Here is a 16915-nt window from a genome sequence, read left to right as displayed (position 1 = left end):
AAACTTGAAGATTGTTGCTACTGGTTCCTCAAAACTAAATTCAGTCAACTTACATGATGTCCTATGTGCCCAACATTACCAAAAACCTATTAAGTGTGTCAAAATTAACTACTGAGAATAATATTTTGGTTGAGTTTGATACAAATTTTTGCTTTGTGAAGGACAAGTTGACAGGGAAGGAAATTCTAAGAGGGACACTTAAAGAAGGATTGTATCAGCTCTCAAGGAATAAAAGGGACTCGTGTGCTTATGTGTCTACCAAGGAGATTTGGCATAGAAGGCTTGGTCATCCAAATAATAAAGTCCTAGATAGAGTCTTGAAAAATTGTAATGTCAAACTATCATCTAGTGATATTTTAATTTTTGTGAAGCTTGTCAATATGGAAAAATGCATTTCTTACCCTTTAAAACCTCTTACTCTCATGCTAAGGAAGTTCTTGAATTAGTTCATACTGATGTGCGGGGGCCTGGACCAATAACATCTCCTTCAGGTTTCAAATATTACGTTCACTTTCTTGATGACTTTAATATATTCACCTGGATTTATTTGCTAAAACAGAAATCAGATACTGCACAAGCCTTTATCCAGTTTAAAAATATGGCAAAAAATCTGTTTGACAAGAGAATTAAGACAATCTAATGTGATGGTGGAAGAGAATATAAAGTTGTAGAATATCATGCAATAGAAGTAGGGATACAATTTAGAATGTCAGGCCCCTACACTTCACAACAAAATGGTAGGACTTAAAGAAAACACAAGCATATTGCTGAACTTGGCTTGACACTACTAGCACAAGCCAAAATGCCTTTACATTATTGGTGGGAAGCTTTCTACACGAAAACTTATCTCATAAACAAATTGCCCTCTCTAGTAACCCAAAATGAATGTCCTTATTCCCTACTCTTTAGAAAGGAACCTGACTACAGCTTCCTAAAACCTTTTGCTTGTGCTTGTTATCCTTGTCGCAAACCCTTTAATCAGCACAAACTACAATTTCACACAACCAGATGTGTGTTCTTAGGCTACAGTAACTCTCACAAAGGATACAAATGCCTAGACTTTCATGGAAGAATCTTCACTTCAAGACATGTTGTCTTCAACGAAGAACATTTTCCATTCATGATGGTTTTAAATAAAAGAAGTCTCTTCAAAAAACTAATTGAAAGTCCATCTGTCGTCTTTTCTTTGACTACTGCAAGTAACTCATACTAGAGAAACAACACCTTCAGATGACAGCAATTCTAATGTCCCACAAGAACCCGTCAGTTGAACTAGAGTGTTGTAGTTAATTTTAGTAGAGATCAAACTACAAATGATTGACGTGTTCAAGATGCGAATGATTCAACAAGGAACAATCCAGTTTCTGATGACACTAATCCTATAGAAATATTTACTGAAGCTCCCCAAGTCTTTGTTGAACCAAGCAAAACCATCAACCCTTATTGTACCAGGAGCAAGGCTAGAATTCACAAGCCAAAGTCATCATATGTCGGGTTAGCTAAAACCTACATAGATGAGAAGGAACTAGAAAATGTCATAGAAGCACTCATAAGGCCACAGTGGAAAGAAGCTATGGATAATGAGTATAAGGCACTCATGTCAAATTAAACTTGGGTTTTGGTACCATATCAAGACCATGAAAACATCATTGATTTTAAATGGATGTTTAAAACCAAGTATTGATTTTAAATGGATGTTTAAAACCAAGTACAAAGCACATGAGAAAATTGAAAGAAGAAAGGCAAGATTAGTTGCAAAAGGATTTCAGCAAACAACTGGATTGGACTATGAAGAGACTTTCAGTTCAATTGTCAAGGCTTGTACAGCTCGAATCATACTCTCAATTATAGTACATCTTAGTTGGAAGGTCAAACAATTGGACATAAACAATGCATTTCTAAATGGCTACCTCAAAGAAATTGTGTTTATGATCAACCAGAACGATTTATAGACCTAACTAAACCTAAACATGTTTAAAAGTTAACTAAGGTGATCTATGGATTGAAACAAACCCCAAGAGCCTGGTTTGATAGCCTTAAAAATTCCTTACTCAGTTGGGGTTTCAAGAACACAAAAAGTGATTCCCCATTCTTCACTCTAAGAGGTACAAATCACATTACATTTCTACTTATATATGTGGATAATATAATTATCATAGGGAACAAGACCAAATTTTTAGAATCCTTCATCAAACAACTCAATGTTATGTTTTCGATTAAGGATCTTGGTCCACTACACTACTTCTTAAGCATTGAACTTCGAAGAGATGCATCGAGTATGTACTTGAAGCAATCGAAATACATAGGAGATATCCTAAGAAAGGGGAGAAGTTACAAGACCCAACCTTGTTCAGACAAGCTATAGGGGCATTGCATTACTTAACAAACACAAGGCCTGATATAGCTTTCTTAGTCAACAAGCTCAGCCAATTCATAAGCTCTCTCACTATAGATCACTAGCAAGGCATCAAAAGAATAATGAGATATCTTCAAGGTACCATCTAATACTGCCTACACATTAAACCATCCACTGACTTATAACAGGCTTCTCAGATGCATATTGGGCCACAAATGTGGATGAGAGAAAATCCATGGCAGGTCAATGTGTCTCAAGGTTTAGTACAAAGTCAGAATATAGAGCCCTTGCCGACTTAGCTGCTGAAATAGCATGGACCAGTTCACTCCTTGATGAGTTGAGACTTCTTCTACCAAGAAAACCAACACTATGGTGTGACAACTTGAAATTGATGTACATTACATCACAGACCAAGTGTTGAAAAATGAGATTGTTGTGGGCTATCTTCCATCAGCAGATCAAATTGTTGACTACCTCACTAAAGCATTAGCTCATATGCGATTCAACCAACTCAAAGACAAACTTGGAGTGACTCCCTCACTCATTAGTTTGAAGGGGGAATTAAAGACAAGATCCCTTAATGAATGCAACCAATAATTGCCTTTTATATTGTCAATCATTTTAATTAATGTAATTACTAATCAATGGTTTTCAACATAATTTGTTACCTTATTTGCTTCCAGTACCTTAATGTTAGCCTTAATTATAAGATCATATTTCTACCTTTTCTGTTATATATGTACTTTGTAATTATCAGAATAATATAACATTATTCTTTTACCTTCTATTACTTTTCTTTGTAAAGGGAATTCATTATTGAAATATGTATTAAGAGAGATGCAGGTTCATCTCTTGTGGTATCAAGAGAGGTGGTTTCTAAACTTTTACAAATTGTTTCTTTTGTAATTTGTAATTGTTTTGTGATTAGTGAACTGTTAATCTTGATTTGAGATAAGCGACTAGATGTATGATTGGTAAGATTCGAACCAAGATAAAATTATCTGTGGAAATTTCTCTCAACCTTACTCTTTTTATGTATCGTTGTTATTTGCTTAGTAAGTTAAATTGAGAAGAAATTTTAAAAGGCACACATTATTATTAAAACCCAATTCACTCCCCCCCCCCCATCTTGGTTTGTTATCCCATGCTAACCATTCTCCTGCAGCCGCTCTAACAGTTGTGTCCATGTACCTATAACAAGAAAGTTAAGTTGTTAGAAACTAATAATCTAAATATAACTAATATGGAAGACAAAATGACTATCTTACATACATCATAGTTGAAAGATTGAAATATTCAACATTATGTCCCCCCAATGACCTCTAGTGCATCATTTAATGTGATATATACTGGCACATGGCATTAGAAGCCAAATACTCTCAAATCCCAGTACATTTTTACTGGTCTTTTGGACAACCTGACTAAATTTGTCATGAGCTTTGTTAGAGAATCCTCCTCCGCTTCTACAATGTCATCATCTTCATGTATCACTAGCTCATGCATGGGCTGCTTCTAAGGACGTATGAACTGAAATAAAAAATTTCAAAGTAATCAATCAATATTTATAAATTTAACATAGAAATACTAATAATAGAAATATAATACATGTGGTGTGGCAATGTGTGACATGATCAATGCTTTAGAGCAAGTTATAAATGTTCCTATGGCCTCCCCACAAAATGAATTTTGGAAGTCAATACAGACACGTGAGCATGGGGATCACAAACTTCATCAATCATCACACGTACATGGTGGGGTAATAAAGGAACACCATTAATAGTTTGCCCTCCCTCAAGTTCTTGTCCGACAACCACTACTAGTGGGGGATCCCCATCAACCAACAACTCATATTGACCACTATAGTCAGTAGGGTCTACAATATAGCATGATCCTCTTGTGCTCACCCGAGGTACTATTGGAGCTTCAATGGGCAACCTCATGGTGCCCTGGGTCATGGAATGAAACTTTTCTTCAAGTGCTCACCTGAGGTACTATTGTAGTTGCTCCATGAATCGTTGCTCCATAGATCTTGGGCGTTGTTCAACATATTGCAAGAACTCTGAAACTCCCTTTTCATATTCTTAATTGTTGTGACGTTCATTCATTCAGCTTCGATCCATACTATGTTCATAGCAAACTTCAACAGTCTCAAAGTTTTTAACTCTCACAAGGTTTCCCTACCCGTTCAGAAAAATTATTTTTCATAATTTGCTAACACACAGGCAAAGAAGTCTAACATGATAAATTTAATAAGATTTCGACAACATTTCGCATTGGTCTCCGAAATACACGAAATGAAACTGGTCACGGATGACCACAATCAAATATGCATCTAGAGAACATTACAAATAATTTGAACCAAAATTTTATCAAACTTATCCATAAACTTCAACGTACATGTTATAGCAAATTATGAAAAATAATTTTTCTAAGTTGTCCGATCGGATAATTCGAAATTTAATACAAATGATTAAAAGTTTAATCGTCTATGTTAAATCTCAATCGGAAACTAAGTTTCACTCAATGATTTCAAATTATACAATCATAATTAACACATCAAACTTAATCAATCATTCATGCATACTCAAGAAACAATGTGTAAAACAAAAACTAAAAATGACATCAGCAACAACTAATATCCATTAACTAAAATTCATATATTCAAATACCAATTACACCTCAAAACCAAAATTAACATATAAAATAACAAATAACGAATAACCAATATTCAATATCATATTCTATAACTAAAAACAAATAATAAACCAAAATACTAACCTTCTTGAACGGTTGAAAATGGAAATCACCGAATGAGAATGAACACAAGCAATGTAGAATATGCACAAGCAAGCAATGGAGAGGGAAAGCGTCACCACGGAGCCCGCTAAATCGCACATAAGAACTACACCAAAGAGCCAACAAAAACAAACTTTAATAGGTGCAAATGATTTTAAACGTAATATAATCGGTGCAAAATAATTTTAATCGGTAAAAAGTGAAGAAAACGAACATTAACGTTAATGGCAAGAGGAAGAAGATGAACAATAGAAGGGAGTAAAACATGTAATTATTGTTCCCGTTTGGGTTGGTGTAAAAACAAACTATTTGACATCGGCTACCCACATATCTGATCTCTAAATAGTTTTACACGTTGGCCCCTTACCTAGCTGACACGTAAAAGAGTAAAAAATGAAATTTTGACACTTAAAATGAAGCTTTTTCAGGGCTTTTTGTCATTCGATATAGGAGGAGCCGACGTCTAAATGCAATTTGACATCGGTGGAGCAACAGCAAATGTCTAAATGCAATAAAACAGGGCCTTTTGGGTTACTTTTCACAAGCTTTTTGATGTCTGATATAAGGGGAGCCAATGTCTAACTGTCATTTAACGTCGGCGGAGCAGCATCAGACGTCTAAATGCAAGGAAACTGTGCCTTTTGGTTTACTTTAGCAGACTATTTGACGTCTAATGGAGGGGTAGCCAACGTCTACATGGTATTTGACGTCGGGGCCTCCTAGCCGATGTCTATAGAGTGAATTTATTTATGGAATTGTCACCAGTCATTTTTTACATTGAATTTTGTTTGATCAAACGTGAACCGCAATTTTTGCAATAATGCTAGGAGTGAAAAAAGATAAGTGTAGGGTAAGAATGCCCTCACTTAAGCTTTAAATTTAAATTTGTAATTGAGTTTTTTATGGTAATGATTGGACTTGTAGAGTTAATGCAGGAAGCAGAGATGAAGTGCTAAGGATATAGAGCTCAGAAAGGCCTAGAAAAGCACCAAAAGAGGGAACCGCACGAAGCTTGGGCGACCTACAAGAGGCTTGGGCGTGGAAAAACCGACGCCCGGGCGGCGGGCGTCGGACCCCCGAAGCCCGGGCGAAATTGAAGGCTCAAGCCCTACGAAAATCGACATCCACCGCCCGGGCAGTCAAATGAGCCGCCCGAGCAGTGTGCACTGCTGATCCGGCCCAGTTTTTGTTCTGTTTCGACTCTTTTGGACCGAGCCCTATTTCTACTCTTTTCCAACTCTATTTAAAGGATCCAGGCACTTTAGGTTTACTATCTTTTGATGGCTTGAGCATAGTAACACACTTTTCACCCCTTGGGGGTAGATTTTGGGATGGTGACAGCTCTCCTATTCCTAGAGGCTAGATTTGAGGATGGTGACATCTCTCCTTTTCTCTTTCTAGGGTTTTTCTATCTCTTCCATTCTTTCATTCCATTGTAATTCTATTTGTTGATTGAGGGATGATGTAACCTTATAAACTCTCATGTATTTGAATTGATTTTTAATCATATATGCTTTATTCATTAATTGTTAGGGAATTCATCTATTTTAATGCTTGCTCTATTTAACTCATTTAGTTGCATGATTTATGAATTGCATGAGTGCCGGGAGGTTCCTTACAATTCAGGTTCTTGTTGAATTCTCCCAAGGGTAATATTTCTCAAGGATGAGGGTATTAGTACTTGGTCGTCTTAAGCTCTTGATCTTCAGACTTAATTCTCTAAGAATGCTAGGAATTGCACGAACTAGGATTTAAGACAGGCTTATTGCGCCAAGGGATTGGGTTCTAAGTACTTTAGTGAGTGACGTTAACATTAATGCATAAAAAAGAATTCTTATATACATGAGAGTAAACTTGGTGAAATCAAACCCCAACAACATATTCATCTCATATTATCAACTTCATCCATTCATTCTTATGTTTAGCCTCAATTGATCAAATTGCATTCATATTTATTTTATTGTATTTGCATTCAAAAACCCCAAAATATGTCCTTTAGAGTCTTAATTAGTTGAGTAATCACATAACTGTTTAGTGTTGTGAGCCCTCTGGGATACGATCTTGGTCTTACCATTTTATATTACTTGTGCAATTTGGTACACTTGTTAATCCATCAACAAAATCTCACATTGTTGAATATAACTTTTTGAACAATTTCAGGTTGTGCATCATGGTTGTGCATCATAAAAAAAGGGGGAGATTGTTGATAGAAGGATCAATGTGCTAAACCCAGTTCCCATGTGTTTGGTTTTTTATTATGACAACACATACATGTTACCGTGACAACAACATAAATGTGTCTTTATGTTTGATACATATGTTGCTAAACTGATTGATATGCATACTCATTGTGATCATAAATGTGTTTACTTCTGTTGTATGCATTCTCATGTGTTCATATGTTAAAGCCACTTGCACAAAGCAAATATGTATGAAGTAATCGATTACACTGGTTTAGTAATCAATTAAGTTCATCAGATAGCTTGTGCTTAAATCTGTGGCAAACTACACAAGTTTAAATCGATTACATTATGTGTAAAATCGATTAAAACTTGTGTCTTTGCATACACCTGTTTGAAATGTGTAGTGATGTGTTTTTGAAGAAAAAGTTTTCAAAAATATCTAAGTGTATGACTTAACCGATTACACTGTTTATGTAATCAATTAAGTATGGTATTATTTGAAAACTATTTTCAAGCTAAGTCTAATTGTAATAACGGTCATATTTTCAAACGTTTTGACTTACTGTTAACATGCAATCGATTACATTATTTGCGTATTCGATTAAATCTGTTACAATGTAATCATGGTATAAACTCTGTTAAAGCATAACTGATTACATTATTTTAGTAATCAATTAAAGTGCGTTTGATATGGAAAATTCTATATAATAACATGTTGCGCACTATATTAAAAACTTTTGACACTTTGATCATTTGAGGATTTTCATATCTGATATCAGAGAGTTTAGAAAGAGATTACAGGTGTGCCTAGTGCTCCAAGAATCAAGATTCAAAGGTTTTGAAGATTTTGAAGAATTCTTGTAGGCTAGCATTAGACTTCTTTTGGCTGATCATTTCTGCACAATTAAGGTGTATTTTTACCTGATTAGAATTCTTGTTTAGCAATCTAGGATTGTGTTGTTTCCCTGTGCGTGTTGCCAGGAAGAAGAACTTGGTGTTCTTGGTACTTTGAGAAGGGTCTCAAAGGGTTACTATAGTGAAGGTGATTGTTCTTCTACAAGGTTTGTGTTTGCTATATTAGATTGGTGTGAGTTAGAGAGATATTTTACATTTTGGTAGTGTGGTCTATGTGAAGCCTTGTTGTAAAAACTTAAAATCTTTATAGTAGAAAGTCTTTCAATCTAAGGTTGATTGAAAGAGACTGAATGTAGGCATTGAGGCCGAACCAGGATAAAAAAACTGTGTTTGTTTTCTACCCTTAATCTCTCTATTGCATTATTTTGATATTTCTATTGTGCGCATTTAAAGATCATCTAAAATTTCCAAAAAGATTCAAAAAAGAAAGTGTTTTTATTGATTACCAATTCCCTCCCCTCTTGGTAAGAGAAACAAACCATAACTTTTCTTACACTAGAGTTCTAAAGGAAAATTTTTTATATTTTGAACAATCATTTTAGAATAATGTATTAGGGAGATTTGAATTTGATTTATTTGATGAATTACATTTTGAATTTTGTATGATTTTGAGATTAAATAAAAGTTTTGATATTTATGTTCATAATTAAGTTTTTATTATGATTTAAGCAATTTGGTTAAATGCTAATGACATGCTAAATAGGATGTTACACATAGTCATGTCCATCCATATTAGCACTACCTTAGATAAAAAAACACTATCTTTTTGTAAAATTTGAATGTGAAATGAGAGTACATTCTCTCTTTATAAAATTTGAATGTGAGATGAGACTACACATTATGAATTTATTTATGTGTGACACTTGCATCTATACATGACAAGATTGACTTAATGCTTTAAATTTCAGGAATTCTATTAATAGATATAATTTATTTTTAGAATGATTACATACACATTCTTTTTGGGTTTAAAATTTTGGATTATCCTCATATTTGTTCAAGCATCTCAATTCGGTCCTCTCGTTTAAAATTGTCTTAATTGGGTTCTAAATTTTGTAAATTAGTAACAATTAAGCCCTTTTCATTAAGTGGTAAGGAATGACGTCAAAAACTACTATGCTGTAATATTTTTGGAGGACTTGCCAATTTTTATTAATTTCAGTGGTTGATATGTTTTATAATGATAATTTACATGTGGAGTGAATTATGACGTGCAATTCCCTACGCAAATTAGGGTTCTGATGCAGAAAGGATCCTTGCTTCGCGAGGACATGGAGAAGGTTTTTTGGTGGTTGCTGGTTCTATCACGATGGTGCACTGCATAAGTGGGTTCTGTGGTCTTTTCCTTTTTGTAGGTTGAAGAAGCTAATGGAGAACACGATTTCTTGTTGGTTTCAGTTTGTAGGTGATTCGCCATTGGCTCAATGGAGAGGCATTGGTGGCGCGATTAAGCTCGCTATGAAGGAGGATTGCATGGGGATTTCAAACTAAGGTTTCCTTTTCCTTGTAGGTTAGAGTGCGATTTGGGTTTTATTGGTGATTAACAACGATGTTGATGATTTTGCGGTAAGGAGCTTGCGAACTCGCGACTTAGGGTTTCAATTTGTGTTTCTCTGGGTTTTTCTGGTTTTGGGTTATCTATGATTGCAGGTGCGTGATGATGGAACTGGATGCTCCATGGCCGCTACAATTGCACGATTTGGGTGGCGCCATTCTCGCGATTTGGTTTATGCAGGTACGCGAAGATGATTCATGGTAGCAGAGGAATGAAGACATGAGACCATGATGGCACTTCTCTGGTTCGCGTCTTGGTTGCGATTTGGGGCTTTTCGCAATCTGAGTTTTCTAGTTTTCAGGTCTTCATGGAGGCGCGATCATGGTGCAATGGTGGAACTCACAATTTCTGCGATTAGGGTTTCGTCACGATGGCTGAATGGCAACGCTGCTGTGTGTGATGAAACTGATGGGTGCGCAACACGTGAAAGATGCTGCTCGCGATGGTGATTGAAACGAACATGGTGGAGTCGCGGTGGTCCGATGGAGATGACGGTAGCGCGAAATTTGCGGTGACATGATGAAGGAGATACATCATAGTTTATTTTTTATTTCCACATAATAAAATAATCCAGATCAACATGTCTAATATACACCACATGAGCATGTCTTGACGTCGTTTCTTACCAGTGAACGAAAAGAGCTTAATTGTTACTAATTTACAAAATTTAGGATCCAATTGAGAGTGTTTTAAATGAGAGGACCGAATTGAGATTATTTAACAAATACGATGACCATTTAAGGGTTTAAACTTTTTTTCAATTTTATCCATTTAAAAAATTGTTTGATTACACTAAAATAATTATCTTATTATTTTGCTCTTTATATAATTATTTATTTAAATGTAACTATTTTTTAAATCAAAATAATTATATTATTCTTTTACTTTTAATTGATTATTTATTTAATGTTAACTTTTTTTCTAAACTACATTAATTAGTTACAATAAAAAAAGAGATACAAATTACATCTATATGTTTCTACATCTAAACATGTAACATCTGTACTATTAGTGTCAATAAAGATAATTCACTTTTTTATATACACAATTTCTTTTTGTCAATTTTATGTTTTTAATAACTATTTTTTCATAATTTAAATAATTACTCATAATAAAAAGTCATTTAGACAATAAAAAAATTATAAAGATTATTTTATAATTTTCTAGTACTTTTTATTTCAATAATTTAACATTATTTTATAATTTAATGAAACTTTTTCTATAATAAAAGAAAAATAATACATAATGTATGTATTTCAGTATAAATATAATAATTATTTTAGTTTATTTAATTAAATATATCAATCAAACAATAATTAATTAAAATATTTATATAATTTAATATATTTTAAATATATATTAATAAATTTTTAAAAAATATTAATAAAAATTTGGATAATACTAACTTAATATATACTAGTAAACATCATGTGTATTACTTTTTGTGATAAAAAAAATAATGAAATCAAAATTATAAAAAAAAATATAAATAATTTTAGGTTTAATCATTCAGAAAGTCCCTTTTTTGGAGCAGAATCTCAATTTCGTCCCTTATTTTTCAGTTTCTCAATTGGATCCAAATTTTTTGAAAATTGCAACAATTGGGTCCCAACCGTGAAATTGGACCTAACGGCGTTAGGCTGTGTTTGACGTGGCACGCTGGATCCCGTTTTGTAATTGACGTGGCAAGCGTAAGTAAGGGCACCTTAATTGACATGGATAATTATATTTTTTAAAATACAAAGAAAAGGAAAGTACGAATGAAATATAAGGATTGGGATTGAGATTCAATTTTATGGAATTAGGGATTGGGAGAAGTTTGTTCTGAGATTGAGGGGTTCTTGTAGGGTTCGTGCAAAGGTCCATGAAATTCACAAATTGGGGTATGAAATTGGGGATTTAGGGTTTAATCGAAGTTGACGTTGACAGAGAGCGTGCTTTTGTCGTCGTGGTTAAAGTTGTGGGACCTTGTTCCGCTGGAATCTCGAGTGGCCAAGTCAGTATAAGTTTGGTTTTGTATTGATTATTGATTACAGAGGTCATATGTTGTGTTATTTTTATTGCGATGTTGGGTTGTGGTCCCTATGGTTGTATTGTGTTTCATTTTTTATTGCGTTGTAGTGGTCCCCCATGTTTAAAGTTGTTTTTCTCTGTGTGTGTGAGTGCGTTTTGTTTATGGTGTTAATACATGTTTTGTCGTCATGTGATTGCATTATAGGTGTGTAAAAACACATATATAGTGTTTTGCGTCATGGTCGAGGATATGGAGGTTGTCTTTCACCATGGAGGGAAATTAGTTAATGATGGGAAGCTTAAGTATGAAGAGGGGGAGACATCTAGGTTTTTGTTTGACCTAGATGTTTGGAGTTATTTCGTGGTTGTTAGTGTAGTGAAAGGTTTGGGATACGATGGGCTTAAAGATCTGTGGTACTCTGTAGGAGGGGCTTCAGTGTTGGATGATAAGTTAGAGTGTTTGTGTGATGACACTGGTGCCATGCATATGGGTAATTTAGCTAGGCTGAATGGTGAGGTGCATGTGTTTGTGATACACCCTGTTTTTGAACCCCAAGTCATACATATGGTGGAAAATGTTGGTAATGATGAAGGACAAGTTGAAGAGATGACTGATGTTGATGGTGAACAGCAAGAGATGGGTGAAGAGCAAGTCCAAGTTGAGGCTGTTATGGAGGAAGAGGGAAATGGACTCCAACAAGTTGATGTTGTGTTGGAAGAGATGGGTGATGTTGATGGGCAAGTGGAAGTTCAGGCTGTTGTTGAGGAAGAGGTCCATGGACTTGATGAAGTTGGTGGTGTATTGGAAGAGATAAGTGACGTTGATGGAGAAGTGGAAGTTCAGGCTGTTGTGGAGGAAGAGGTGTATCAAGTTGAAGAAGTTGGTGGTGTGTTAGAAGGACATATGGGTGATGTTGATGGAGAAGTGGAAGTTGATGTTGTTATGGAGGAAGAGGTGCATGAAGTTGAAGAAGTTCCTGGTGTGTTAGAAGAAATGGGTGATGTTGATGGAGAAGTGGAAGTTGAGGCTGTTGTGGAGGAAGAGGTGCATGGAGTTGAAGAAGTTGGTGGTGATGGTGAAGATGAAGGTGAAGAAATGAATGAAGTTGAAGAAGATGTGGAAATCCGAAGTTGGAATTCCTCTTTTGATGGAAATAGTGAGTGGTTGGAGGGGCTTGTTGATGTCAATGTTGGTTGTGATATAGATGATGATATACATGCAGATTTAGAGGGAAATATTCCAATGGAAGTCCAAAGTGTGTCAAATGACTTTAGTGGACCATATTCCAGTGGGAGTTCTGACAGCATGTTTGATGTTAATGTAGAGGGTGGGAATGATAGAGGTTTGTCAGATGATGAGTGGGAATCTGAACAATTAATTAGTGCAGCAGACAGTGATGAAGACAATACCGATGTAGAGGGTTATGGGAGTTTTGCAACATTTGTTTTGCCAAAAAGTATGGTTGACTTCAAGTGGGAAGTTGGGACATATTTTGCTGAAAAACAAGACATTTTGGATGCTATTAAAAGTTATTCCTTGGATAATGGAAGAAATATTAAGTTTGTTAAGAATGATAAAGAAAGAATGAGGTTCAAGTGTTTGGGTGCAAAAGGTAAATGCCCATGGAAGTTGTATTGTGCTTATATGAAGGCAGTCAAAACATGGCAACTGAGAACTATGCTGGACAACCATACCTGCACCAGGGAGTTCAACCTTAAATTAATTGATGCCAAGTGGTTGAGCAAGAAGTTAGAGAAAACAGTTAGAGAGAATCCAACAGTTAAGGGTGTGGATATAAGGGAAAAAATTCAAAGGAAATGGAACATTGGTATTTCAAGGTGTATTGCTTATAGGGCCAAAAACATAGCAACAAAGCATATTGATGGGTCTTTCAAAGAACAGTATAAAAGGTTATATGATTATGCCCATGAGTTGGTTGCAAAAAATCCAGGCTCAACGGTGAAAGTAAAGGTTGAGGATGTAGGGGGTGAAGTCCTTTTCAAGAGATTTTATGTATGTCTAAAGGGATGCAAAGACAGTTTTCTATCATGCAGGCCAATTATTGGTTTAGATGGAGCATTTTTGAAAGGTAAGTACGGTGGTGAGTTATTAACAGCTGTGGGCAGAGATGGAAATGAGCAGATGTTGCCTATTGCGTATTGTGTTGTTGAAGTTGAGAACAAGGATTCCTAGAGGTGGTTCTTGGAACTATTGATAGATGACCTTGGAGGGGCTGAAAAATGTTCTTCATTTACCTTCATATCAAACCAGCAAAAGGTAATAGTCATCATTAATTTGTACTTGTACATTTGAACTTTAGGCCCTCAAGTATTGGTTGCCTGTATTCTTTACTTGTATATTTGTATTGCAGGGTCTTCTTCCAGCAATACAGGAATGCTTCCTGGAGTTGAGCAAAGGTTTTGTGTGAGGCATTTGTATGCCAACTTCAGGAAGAAATTCCCTGGAAAAAACCTCAAACGTTTAATGTGGAGGGCAGCTACAGCCACATACCCACAAACCTGGGAGATGGAAATGAGAAACATCAGAGGACTGAACAAAGATGCTTATAAGCATTTAATTGCCATCCCTCCAAGGTTATTTTATTATTTGTTGCAGGTTATTTGAGAAACATCAGAGGACTGATATAATGTTAACAATTATTTTATTATTTGTTGTAGGTATTGGTCAAGATCAAGGTTCACTTCAAGAGCTAAATGTGACACCTTAGTTAACAATATGAGTGAGGGCTTCAATAGTGTCCTCCTAACTACCAGGAGTAAACCCATTATTACCTTGTTGGAGGAGATACGGCTGTACATCATGCAAAGATGGGCCAAGAACAGGTCAAGGATATCATCATTTACTGGATCCATTTCTCCCAAGATCCAATCCAGATTTAGAAAGGAATCCCAGTTAACTAAAAGTTGGATTCCTAGGTAAATTCCATTAATGATTTGTTTGTTATGTTAATTAACTAATGTGGTTGATAATTATTGTTGTCTTCTTCTACACAGTTGGTCAGGCAACAAGCTATTTGAAGTTCGTCACATGTCCAACAGTGGAGATAAGTTCGTAGTGAACATAGATGACTCCTCATGCACATGCAGAACTTGGATGATCACTGGAATTCCCTGTTGTCATTCATTAGCTGCTATGAAGTTCCTCAACATTGATGGAGAACAATTTATTGACCCTTGCTACATGAAGTCCACATATGAGGAGACATATTCATCAATTATATATCCCATAAATGGAGCCAACATGTGGAACATAACTCCATATCCTGATGTGTCTCCTCCACACAAAAGAGTATTGCTTGGAAGACCAAAAAGAAAATGAAGACTAGAGCAATGAGAAATGAGGAAGGATGATTCAAGAATGACCAAATCTGGGTTACGAAAAAGATGTGGCATATGTAGGGAACATGGCCATAACAGAAGTCGTTGCCCATCAGCCACCCAAGCAGGACCTTCAGCCACCCAAGCAAGACCTTCAGCCACCCAAGCAGGACCTTCAGCCACCCAAGCAGGACCTCCATCCACTCAACAATCTGAAATAGCACATCAGACACAACCTGAAGCCTAGTACACTGTAGGAATGCACTTTTGTAATAGTTTAAGGGTAGAAAACACCTTACTGCTTTTGTAAGGCACTTTTGTAATAGTTTAAGGCTACAAGTAGTACATGTAGCAAAAACATGCAACATTCTGCTTCATACAATCACTGTTATTGTGCTTCTGCTTTTGAAAACACATTGAAAATTCTGGTTTAAGGGTTATTTTGTTGTGGTTGAAATTCTGGTTTTAGTGTTATTTTGGTTTAATGGTTATTTTGCTTCTGCTATTGAAAACACAGCCTTGTATATTTGTATTCTGGGTTAATGCTTTATTCTGTTTTAATGATATATTTGACTAATCATGGTTGTTTTTATCACTTCACTAAGAAATCACGTTATATGCTTGGCCAGAACTTACAAACAATACTTTGCATTACTTCCTACCAAAAGTTACAAACTTTTGAAGTCAAAATAACTTTGCTTCAGTGCATCCTGAGTACATTCCATCATAATTACAATCAAAACACTTCTATGAACGACACAACACTAGTGTAACTACAATCATATTCACAACACAAAGAACACAAACAATCCCTAAGAACACGTTAAGCCTATTTTCCAATTTCTTCACTGACAAGTCTAAATCACTTATAGTCTTCCATCCACTTTCCATTGCTTCTCTGTTCAACAAAGTCTTAGTCTTGCCTTCACGCTTTACACTGGTTTCCCTTTCCACAGTCCCATCATCAGCACACCATCTGAAGTAATTGCAACCACCATCTTCACCACCATTCTGAGAGAAGAAAACATCAATTACGACAGCCTCCAACTAAAAAAACAACAACAAAAAAACCTTACCTTGAACTTAGGGCAGCCCCAAAATTGCTTGCCTCTGTTCTTAGATGTTCTCGCAGTTCTCACAACACATTTCATCCCACAATAGCAAAACGAACCACCACTGCTACATCCTCCTCGACCACCAACACAGACCACATTATCGTCTTCCTTTCGCCACCCACTACATGACGAAGACGAACAAGGATGGGCCATCTTCAACCACAACGAACTTATCCACCTTCAAAGAAGAACAAGCTCAATGAAAACTCGGGATTCAAGCACACATTTATACAAATTTATCTCCCTTCAACTTTTCTCCCACACTTTACCAAGTTGTTTTTTTAATTAAAAACCTAAATGCACATCAATCAGACACGTGAATTCAAAAATTCACCCCAGCGTGCCACGTCAATTACGAATCGGGATCCAGCGTTACACGTCAATTACAAAACGGGATCCAGCGTGCCATGTCAAACACAGCCTAACGCCGTTGGGCCCAATTTAATGGTTGAGGCCCAATTGTTGCAATTTTCAAAAAATTTGAATCCAATTGAGAAACTGAAAAAATAAGGGACGAAATTGAGATTCTGCTCCAAAAAAGGGACTTTCTGAATGATTAAACCAAAATTTTAGTAGATAGATTTTATCTATTTTGTAGATTATTTTTATTTATTTAATAGGTGATTTTTACTTATCTAATTTA

At 35.6% G+C, this 16915-nt stretch overlaps 1 protein-coding gene across 1 annotated transcript; it reads left to right on the top strand.

Annotated features, from left to right (window-relative positions):
• The first annotated feature begins 14059 nt into the window (after positions 1 to 14059).
• LOC108339312 (uncharacterized) lies at positions 14060 to 15158 on the top strand. Its single transcript, XM_017576450.2, has 4 exons — positions 14060 to 14096; positions 14191 to 14413; positions 14498 to 14755; positions 14834 to 15158. Exons 1-4 carry the CDS (start codon positions 14060 to 14062, stop codon positions 15156 to 15158), a joined length of 843 nt encoding a protein of 280 aa, XP_017431939.2.
• The last annotated feature ends 1757 nt before the right edge of the window (positions 15159 to 16915 follow it).

Source organism: Vigna angularis, chromosome 5, assembly GCF_016808095.1.
Source record: "Vigna angularis cultivar LongXiaoDou No.4 chromosome 5, ASM1680809v1, whole genome shotgun sequence".
NCBI lineage: Eukaryota > Viridiplantae > Streptophyta > Magnoliopsida > Fabales > Fabaceae > Vigna > Vigna angularis.
The sequence above is the reverse complement of the archived record's forward strand: the minus strand, read 5'-3'. Positions and strand labels throughout refer to the sequence as shown.

Excerpts from the sequence above, each read along its gene's own strand:
- LOC108339312 (XM_017576450.2), top strand. The coding sequence starts at position 14,060 with ATGTTCTTCATTTACCTTCATATCAAACCAGCAAAAG. Across the intron at positions 14,097-14,190 it reads TCATATCAAACCAGCAAAAG|GGTCTTCTTCCAGCAATACA; the intron begins GTAATAGTCATC and ends TTTGTATTGCAG. Across the intron at positions 14,756-14,833 it reads ACTAAAAGTTGGATTCCTAG|TTGGTCAGGCAACAAGCTAT; the intron begins GTAAATTCCATT and ends TCTTCTACACAG.